Here is a 10,975-nt window from a genome sequence, read left to right as displayed (position 1 = left end):
GTATGACCGGCGGCGTTTTGTGTCTGTCTATTTAATGAGGACGGTAGACACAATTCGTCACATCAGCTCGGTGAATTAGACAGTGTTACACGAGAGTTGTAAGAGACAGGTAAATATATTGTTACTTACTACATGTATACACGCATCGCTTTATCTTTATATACAACCATTCAAATTAAATTCTTTCGAAAAATGCGACAAAATTTCAATTTATAATCAGCGACTTAAAGGCAATTTTGATATTGATGCTTTGTGGATGTTTTCTGACTTTTTAAAAACTTTTAAAAGCCAAGACCTTCATGAATGACAATATCAAAATTAATCCAAGCGATTTTCACAAATTAGAGCAAGTGTTCGAAAACCTCTTTTTTTGTATTTGCTCCTGCTCGATTTTGTCTTATTTGATTTTGTAATTTACTACCGATTAAGACCTATTGTATTTTTCTTTAATATAATCTCCAAATAAGACCAATTTATATTTGTCCAAATATTGACGTCATGTGTCATATTAGTAAGCCATTAGTGTGATATTCTAATGACAAGGCACTATTGAAGTCACTTCCTTTGTTACACAGTAATAAATGTCAAATTCATGCTAATTAAAAGAAAACATTAGACATTAAAAGGAATTATGCATCAATCTATTCCTTAATTTTTTTTGTAAATAATAAAACAGAAATATCCTGAAACATGTCCTAATTTGGGTGATAAAAAATAAGTATCACGTATGAATATGGTTGAGCATGGAATATATTGTTGACGAGGATCATTTATTGAATAAAGTTTAACCTTTTTGTAATACATTCTATGTATTGTCAAGCTAACCTTTAACATGGCATAAACAATTTAACAATTTACATTGAACGAATACCAAGTATGTGTTTTTAAACTGAAAAGCTTTGGCAAATTACAGTTACTGTTATCACTAATCATTCAAATTTCGGACATGCTTGATTTGGGGGCCGTAGTCCTTTCAAATATGTTTAAATCGCACAAAATTGTTAAATATGTGCTTTGGTATGTGTTAAACACACTCTGGTGGATTTCAGTTCACAAAATATATACAAAAATTTAGAAAGGTTCGACCTAGAAACTACAAAGACAGAAAAATCTACTCCACATCGTGAAAATTGATATTTTTCAAACACTTTATACCTAAATACAACTAGTAATGTTTACTAAACACTGAGAAATACAACCCTAATGACAGATATTTTTCATTTGTAAAACTAATTTCATGATGATGAACTTTAAAATTAACTGATTTTAAGCTAGTGTTCTTAGACTTCTTGAAATCAATAAAAGTATCAATATTGTGGTCAATCTTATGATACTTTGTTGCAAAGCGTCCATCATTTTTACACAGATGTAATTATAATAAAATTAAGGATTTGTTCATGTAACGAAATGATAGATTTACGTCAATGGGTGTTAAGGTCACAGGTTTGTCTTTAATCAATTATCTACAAGACAGCACACCTGTCCATTACGTGACATAATATCATCTATCACATTCCCTCGCCAGTAGTCTGACCAATTAACGTTAATACACGCCCTAAATCCCCGGTGCACTGCTCTAAACACAGACACAAAGCCAAAGACGATTGTTTGCATGTGCCTGTTAATCTTTCATGATTTTTTTACAACTAGCTTCACATACACCATGGTAATTTTTATCCGGTGTTCTGTAACAATATAAGAATTTGTTTAACCAACCCTTTCGATTTAGCTCCTATATTTAAAACCAAACTACTCTGATCAAAACTGTTCTGGTTCACTATGGTAAGGACAGGGAATGGTATATCTCACCCATTTCGCGCATGTACGCCAGTATTGGTTAACATATGTGTGACTAGAAAAAAACTGTACTTGAGACACACGAATTCTGATACAAACTATACATCACTCTTTAACAAAACATAGCTCAGACTTGTGATATCGTGAGTGGTTTACGGCCCATTGTTAAAGGTATACGTTTGAAGTCATAAAATTAAAATAGGAATATCCAGAACATATCTTTCTGCCCTCGAAAACAAACTATCCATTCACTGACACTGTTGACTAATTAGCTTCAAATTAACAAAATATATGTATCTGTTGGTATAACGTGTGTTCATTCCTTTTCAGATTCTTATTACCATGATTGCCATTCGTAACGTTGTTGTTTTAGCTGCTTTCTTCGGGTTTTCAGTTGCCCAAGGTGAGTTATATGATATACATGTATAACGATTTGACCCCGGTATGCCTGTCCCTTTGTTAGGAGGAGATTAATTAACAATTAAAAATGCAACAAGGGGGATTAATAAGGATTAATTAAGGGTCTACCAGGGGATAAAATCAGTTCACTGAGAGACAGTTCAATTCAATATTTTATTCTATTTCACATCCACTCATTTTACACATTATACAAAAATACAATTTTTCATAATCTACAAGCAATATCAGTAATCAACCAGTAATGTAAGCACTACTAAACATATAGAATGTACAAGTTTTCATTTAAACATTTCCATTAACCATTGTCCGTCCACTTACAAACATTTCCCATAAAATATACAACATTTTCAATCATTCTAGGATAGAATGTTACAAGCATTCACCACTTATATAAGTTTTAATAATAAAGTGCTCATTATCATGATAAATATGATGAACACAGTTCACTAGACCATGAAACTGGCCCACTTGATTAAGCCAATTATAATCCGATATTCGTTAACTGTCCAGGGTTTAGAAACTGGAGTATCGGAGTGACCCCATGTATATAACTTTTAGTAATTCACAAAATAAACCATTAAATCTGAACTCCGATTACAAAACTACAGAAATAATTAAATAAAAAAAGGTAACGCCCTAAACGACCGCCATTCTTGTTTTCAATTTGTAGAACAACAATGACGATGGCTTTGGGCAAACAAACACATAGACAGGCCACACCCACTTCCAGTAAACCCCGTATCAAGCAAGGTATCCACATCCGGTTACCTGTCAACTAACAATTATCTCTTGACTGATTGAAGTTTTTTCACTATCAGCTCACAGAAAATATTATTGCTACACAATTATTATGTTTGATCAGGTACATATTATTTTACTAATTAGACGAAATAAATCAACCACGATGTACTTTTGCTCTAAAAAAAAGAGAGAAAAACTGCCATACCCTAAACAATAACAAATCGACCAGTAGTTTTGTAATCGCAGTTCAGCTTTAAAGATCAAGAATATCAAAGTATTAAAATCTTTTTGATGTGACCACATTTGAGATCCTGATCGGCAAGTCACTCTTAAACTGCATGAACTTGTATAAGTTGGGAAATGATATTTAGTGATCGATTGCACAGAGATATTTATGTATACGTGTTAGATTAACCTATAGGCCCGGCAGACTGAAGCCTAGGCCTTCAATATCTACGGAGCATCCGGCCAGGTGTATAATATTTCTGACACTGTTATAAGCCTTTCTTACACGCACTGTAGTTTAAAACATCCGTCATTATCCTCAATTGTGTGGGGTATGAGAAGGAGCCTCAAAGGTGGAATGGTCTAGGGTCTCTCTTCATCTAAATCCGGCATTGCATGTATATATAAGTATTTGTTCTTTAGTCATGCGCACTATGTAGTTTTTGGATCGGGACAATACGTACATGCGAGACTAAATAGTATATTATGTCGCAGTTTATGCATTTTTACAATCTTATCTTCACTTACATATACTTCGGTTTTATGTAGATTACAGTCACAGCGGTATCGCAAAAGCGTTCTTTTAAATTTGTGTAAGATGCCAGACATATAAGGTCACCTCTCGTATAGCTCTATGTGTGACATCACATCCCACGTGGGATGTTTACATCGGACTATAAATTACAAACTGGTCCGGGTAGAATTGGCGGCTTTTACTCACTTTTTACGACCCCGCGTACTATTTTATGCACTTATTTACATTTGTTATCCAGATATACTTCAAACACCTTTCTTTATTTTTATAATAATTACAACAAAAATGGTTTTAAAATTTAATTTGCAGCAGAAAAAATAGTTATACTGAGAGTCAATTGGCCCGACCCGATGTCAGCGATAGTATCGATCAAACGAATATTTAATGTTGATCAGTTTGCCCGATAACTATAAAATTTTGAACATGAAAAGGAAAAACGAAACTGATTTTAAGCAGATAGTCAAGTCTTTACTGTCTGTTGTTTTAGGACTTACGTGTGATTTTTATAATAAACAATTATCTTTAAATAGTTTCAGATTGTAACAGTCCACCAGAGTGTTATTTCCCTCAACAATTGAATACACAAACATGCCAGTGTTACTGTACCTACCAACCGTCTTCCGACCCTACTAAATACGAGGTCGTCATCCCCAATTATCCTTCTATTGAAATGAACTGCCCAGTTACTTTAGTATGGAATCAAACTTTATGCCAATGTGGGGAAGATATGAGAGGTCTTCCAACAGCTCCAACGGGTACGTAATAGTTATATCAACTAAAAGTAGGGGAATACCACTACCTGCTGATAACGTACACATTCAAACGTGAATGAATGTAATGAACGTCCTACTGTTACCTGTACTGACCAGGACAATGAAGAGGGGTCATACACAATACAGTGTATCCAATTCCAACTGTCATCTGTTCTTTTACCTACACACAAAAGTGTACACCGGACCTCGGATTTTCATGCCTTACGTCCTGCACCACTGACAAGGGGAAACCACGCCGGAAAATCCCGGACCTCCTGGTTAGTAAGCCAACCCCCGACGCACTGAGCCACCTTGGAAATGTAATAAAATATGATTCAAGTACATGGTTAGCATAGCAAATATATTCACAACTAATGGAAATGATAATTTCTAAATAATACCAAATGAATGTATGCTTACAATTTATCAGGTGGTTTTACTCTAGGTCACAATGACCTTTACTGCAATTTACACGAGACATAATGTCATATTTCTTTTATCACGTCACTGCAGGTATTTCATAATCAGACGCCGTCTGTTAACATACGTCATAATCTTCTTAATTATATTATAGTATTTGGAGGGACTTCTATTCCTCGACGGTAAAAATATGCAGTGTTTAGAATAGAATATATTATTTTGAATACCTAAATCCTTTGTACGCTATTTATATTTTTCGGAAAACATCAAAGTTTCTACAGCTTAATCCATGCATTTAACCAAGAAAACAAAATCAACGGTAGATAACCTTCCAGTATGGATTCAATCAACGGTAGATAACCCACCGGCACGGATTCAATAAACGGTAGATAACGACCCGGCATGAATTCAATCCGATTTGATTAGAGGTCAATCAACAGGGTTTAGCGAAGATTATACGTGGCGCTAGTTTTTGACCATATCCCGATTATGTCGTCTCAAGTGGGTGCCGAATTTGGACAATTTTCAGTTTATCGTTGTAAATACTCGAAGAACCAAGTTTGGGATGATATTCCTTTTAGATATTCAGCATTCACGTTCAATCCATTAAATGTCGTCCAAAGACTTTAAGACATGAATACAAAAAAGAGACCATTTTTCTTATCCAGGTTGGTATAAAAAACTAGGACGTTAAACAAATCGTATATATTATAAACTTTTATATTTCAGTTGGCGGAAACACTGTAACTTGTCAAACACTCGTTGATCTAAGAGGTAACGGCACGCAGTTTGTTAATTTTGCCAACTATTACAGTAAGAATGAGAATTACCAAGATATCTTATTGGAAAAGGTAGATGGCGCCTCTAACGTAGATGGTGCTGCTAACTTTAAAGGTATCTCCCTTTACTTACCTGTATTTAAATACAACGACTTAACTGGAACAGCCATGATGAAATTAAGAGTGCGACCAACAGAAGAAACTGGCCACATCTACAAGAATAACGACCAAGTTATTCTGTCTAATGCCTGTACTGGCAGTCCAGCCGCCATCGAACTTACCTATAGTCCAGCACAACGTAACTTTACATTGACCATCCACACCAGTGGCTCCAACCAAGAGATGTGTGAAAACATTGCAGCTGTAAGTAAAACAGCAAAGTTATAATTAAAATTCACTTTTCTCTATTCATAATGGCCAGACTTGAATTTTGCGAATTCTTTCGTAAAAGCCAATTTAAAGGAGAAATGAAGTGGGATTTAATGTCATACTTGTCCGCTCAGGGGGAAATTCCAACTGCTAAGGCCGCCTTCGTTAGCCTAGTAGGAGCAGAACAGTGGGACGTTAATCCCCATTTCATTTCATTTCATTACCAACTGTCAAGGGCTCTTTTACACGACACCCAGGGGCGAATCCAGAGGGGGGAGGGGTTGGTGGCTACCCCTCCCCCCCTCTGCTCAGCTACATAAAAGTTTTTGTGAAAGAACACTTTTTATGCGAAAAGTGTCACGGGCGTGCCCTTTGTCCATTATCATCAGATATGGGATGGGATGGGATGGGCATTCAAAGCGGAAGATAATGATATAGACATATGTAATAATATCACAATTAATGCTTTGCATAAATGAAATTGAATCACAATGTGACCCTGTTAATTCGTAATAAAAACTGACGTCAATTGGGTTATTGGATTTCTCTCTTTAAAAAGCTCAGTATCTATTTATACTTACGTAATTTGGAGACGATGATGGCATCATGCATTGTCAACTGTCAAATTTCCTTAACAGGTACCTGGCAAACGCCCTCATGCAAAAATTCCTGGATCCGCCTCTGGACACCGTGGTTCTTCGTCCCATCCAAACGCTGTTCCTTGCCAGGCCCTCCGTCTTACACCATTCTAGAAAATCCCGGCCTGAACCTGGGCCAACCGGTTTGATGAGCCCTTGCCATTCTCACCGAACCACCATTCCAGTTTTCAAATATATTTCATCAGAATTATAGACATCTAAAAACATGGGCTTTATTGAAATATGGCATTTCGCACGGTGGAGAGATGTACCTCAAAGTTTGTATACACATTTTGCAAACTCCTGTGTAACTTTGTAGTCAAATCACGGCAAATCGAAAACGACGAAGACTACAAATAACGCCCCTATAAATTCCAGTCACCCATTTGCACACTTTCGATTTCTTAAAAGTTGAACACAATGTATACTGAAATAATTGTATTTTTTGTTTACAGAGCCCAAACGGATGGTATGATATCGATGTTTCTATATTGAATGGTTCTACTGCTTGGTCTATAAATGGAATAGCCTGTCCTCAAATCACTGGATCAGGTATGATAAATAATCCAATATCCATATAGATATATATATAAAAAAAACACGCAGGAGCAACGAGTTTTGATTAACAAATATCTTGACTAGCCATTTGAAGCACCCAGTAACAGCTAGAAATATAGGCATGTTTGCTATAGTAGGCCAAATAAATGTCACCTTTGTATGCGATATTGCTTTATTGTGGATGCGGACTTGTTCGAACAATGGATAAAGTTCAACTGCTTTACAAACAAAACAGCTTTATTGTGGATGGGGACTTTACAAACAAAACAACATAAATTGAAGTGTTGACAATGAATCCATTGCCTTAAGAGGACAAGAACAGCACAGAATGAAATTATCGGGAGAGTTTCTGAGACGACATCATCGAAGTTTGCTACCTTATATTATCAAAAATACTTTAGAAAGAAGATTTTGTGTGTCTTATTTCCAGGTTCTATTAAGAAAACCGAATGTGGTTTGACAGTTGGTGGAAACCCTGTCGCCTCCAACGACAGTGAAGATTTTTACGGCCATATTGATAGTGTAAGCATGACAGCGTTTTCTTGTGTTTTGTTATTATTGCTGTGAAAACCATTTTGTTTTCCAACTCTTTACACTGTCTTGTTCAGCCATGGTTTCATTTCCTAATTTATAAGTACTCCACAATAAGTCCCCTTTAATTGTTTTACAGGGCCACGGTTATAGATTCTTGTTAAAAGAACGTAATCTAAATTTGATTAAGTTTATTTAAAAAAAAGTTTTCAATCACAGATAAATGAAATTAGATGTACATATAAATTATTTAATTCCAGGTTAAGATTGTCAAACACTGTGACACCGAGAAGATGGCATAAGACACAAACTAGACCTCAAGTTCTATAGATGAAATCTTAATGGAGAAAGTCCTTCAAAACATTACTGTAAATTAATTGCTATATATATTGAATTAATTCAAATTATTTGTATTAAGTCCCACTTTAATGTAATGTATTTATTTGTATATTTTGTACGCGTATATTTATCATTTTTTAATAGATTTCGGTATTCTAAACTTACACCCTTAGATTTGATAATGATAATTGATAATTATTTCTTACTGTAATACACTTTATAATGCAAAAGTACAAAAAAAGAGTTTGTTAGCTATCCACGAACATTCCAAACATTGTCCATGTGTACCCTGTCGAATTATTATTAATAGTAATAATTTCTATTCAAGCCATCTGAAGTAAACATAATTCATATATATTTGACATAGCACCAATCGCATTGAATTAAGGGTTTCCTCAATGTTTGTTTGTTGGTTGTTTTTTTAGGAACTGCATTCCAGTAAATCTTTTTTTTCCGGAAGTTTTCAGGTGCCCAAGCCAGGACTATTTGTATTAGGGTGGGGGTGGGGGGTCATTAACACGTATGGTTAAAATTCCCGGAACACTAAAGATTATTTGCCACCGGCCAGTAGCTGTCTGAAATTGTTTCTGCCACTCCTGATTTTACAATTTTCGACAGACATTCGATAAAAGGTTGAACTATTGAGTTGGGAGCCTTGTCAACAGAGTACCACGCCTGTTTTCTTTTATATTATCGTACTAAAGATGTCCGAGTAACAACCTTCATAAATTTTACAAAACACAGTCACACACTTATAAATGTGACATTACCAATGTGCGAAAATTTACAGAAAGAAAGTAACAGAGGATAAATCACCACCCAATAACGTCTATTTTCCATGTGAGGAATAGAAGTAAAAAAAATAATGTCTCTAAAAGATTATGGTCCTTGACGGAATAATTGTCGCAAATCTAGAGACTGCTGGAAGCGGGTTTTCGTATATTTGGTAGTTAAAATAACACATTTTACCTAGCCTCAGTCACCCAGTCTTCAACGCACAGAGGGTCTTTGTCATTTGTTTACATTTGGCGAAATAAAACCAAACTCTCGGTTACGCATGGACAATATAACTTTTTTAGCTGAGGTTAAGAAAGGGTTGCGCCCCTCCCGAAATAAATCCCATAATTCATGTATTATTATTATATAAACATGAATCGTGACGACGAATTAGGATTAATAAAAACATAGATGTAGTCATTGAACAGAGACATTTTATAATAAAAAAAAATAATCAGAGCGTTGGATATTGAATAGCCAATGCAAATGGATTTTACTGAAATGGCATTTCCAAATTAATTTCATGGGTGTCGACAACTTGTTTTATGACTATGGTTACCTCTCTTAAGAGTTTTTAGATATAAAAAGACCGGATAATCAACCAACGACTTAGTTATTCTTAAATGGTGACAATACATCCAGACTTATATTCATAGAATATCTGTCTGAATGATAGAGACTACCTTTTACCCTGGAAAAACCTTACTGTTTGTTTTGTAGGGGATAACGAAACAGTAAGATTGAGTAGAAGGGGGCGCCTGGGTCCACATTCTGAATTTTTCTATGCAACTCATTAGAAAATCATACGAAAGGATATTTTTAGAAATGGATGTTTTTCTATTTCGCGAACATGCTGTTTAGGCAACCAAATGAATGTTTTGTATTTTTTGAAAAAAAAAATCTATAGACAGTCAATGAAATCGTCGTTATATTGCCTGACAGGCGTGTTAAAAAAGAGAATATATTATCAATGTTCAAACAATCTCTGTTTACATGAAAGATCAACTACAAATACATTTTTGCAAATAAAATCTTTGGTCTTTTTTAATGTTATAATTACCAGACTATTTCGTCTGGACTTGGAAAAGATAAAACATATTCTATAGAAGTATAATTATTTCACCATGCATTCATTCGACCATTTTCAAGACGACTTTAAAATGCAAGATAATAAATCAACCCGAATAGACTTGTATTTCAAAGCCACTGGTGATAATTAAACTTAGGGATTCAATAAGTTTCACAGACAGTTATTTTTAAGTCAGGATAGTGTTGCGTTCACACGTATTGTAAGCCAAACCAGTTTAACTATTCATGGGCATATGTCATAATTGTACCAGGAAGATCTAATAACTGTTTTATTCAAGATCAAATGCCTTACGGCATATAGATACAAAAATGTACATTACATTGATGGCACAATTATACAGAGTCATTGAGAACAACGATAATTAAATAATCAGCCACCGAACCGTAATGAAACTTTCTCTTAAACATATAGCCTGTTTTAAAAATTTATTAGATTATTTAACACCTTTACATTGTTTGATGCGAACAACTGTGTGAGTTTAAATACCGAAGGTCTTACAAGTTAATACCATTTAAGATATTGTTCTCTGATCGATTTATAAACAGGACACCTCGGGACAAAATGGAATTCATCTGCAGTGTTGTGATTATGTCGTGACTATCACAAAGTAGACATATACGTTCATCTATTGGTATTTTACAGTATCGTCCACTCTCAAGGGGGATCACGGTGGCTAAGTGGGTAGGGCGCTGGCTCGCTAGCCTGGAGGTCGGGTGTTCGATCCCTGCATTGGCCGAGAAAGTTCATCCCGATTTTCTGGCGTGGTTCTCCCTTGTCAGTGATGCAGGACGGAGGGGCTGACAAGGACAGCTGTCTAGTCGTTCGGATGGGACGAAAAACCGAGGTCCCGTGTACTCATTGGCGTGCACGTAAAAGATCCCTTGACAGTTGGAATTCGATATAAGAGTAGGCCGTAGTGCCGCTGTCCGGGCAAAATTTCCCTCATAGCACACTGTATGGCGTATGCCCGTCTTCATTAGCCCAGTTCGGAGCAAAACAGTAGG

At 35.5% G+C, this 10,975-nt stretch overlaps 1 protein-coding gene across 2 annotated transcripts; it reads left to right on the top strand.

Annotated features, from left to right (window-relative positions):
* Nucleotides 1-8,503, top strand: LOC126828403 (uncharacterized). Of its 2 annotated transcripts, none has more exons than XM_050558193.2 (7): nt 1-109; nt 2,128-2,200; nt 4,249-4,473; nt 5,620-6,032; nt 7,132-7,228; nt 7,665-7,756; nt 8,026-8,503. In XM_050558193.2, the coding sequence occupies exons 2-7, from the start codon at nt 2,140-2,142 to the stop codon at nt 8,065-8,067; spliced, it is 930 nt and encodes a 309-aa protein (XP_050414150.1). In that variant the 5' UTR covers nt 1-109; nt 2,128-2,139; the 3' UTR covers nt 8,068-8,503. The 2 variants fall into 2 exon arrangements, with proteins under 2 accessions (XP_050414150.1, XP_050414151.1); XM_050558194.2 differs by lacking the exon at nt 1-109 and adding an exon at nt 1,948-1,968.
* The last annotated feature ends 2,472 nt before the right edge of the window (nt 8,504-10,975 follow it).

Source organism: Patella vulgata, chromosome 7 (genome assembly GCF_932274485.2).
Source record: "Patella vulgata chromosome 7, xgPatVulg1.2, whole genome shotgun sequence".
In the NCBI taxonomy this organism is placed as follows: Eukaryota; Metazoa; Mollusca; class Gastropoda; family Patellidae; genus Patella; species Patella vulgata.
Note: the sequence above shows the minus strand (reverse complement) of the source record. Positions and strands in the feature narration are given on the sequence as shown.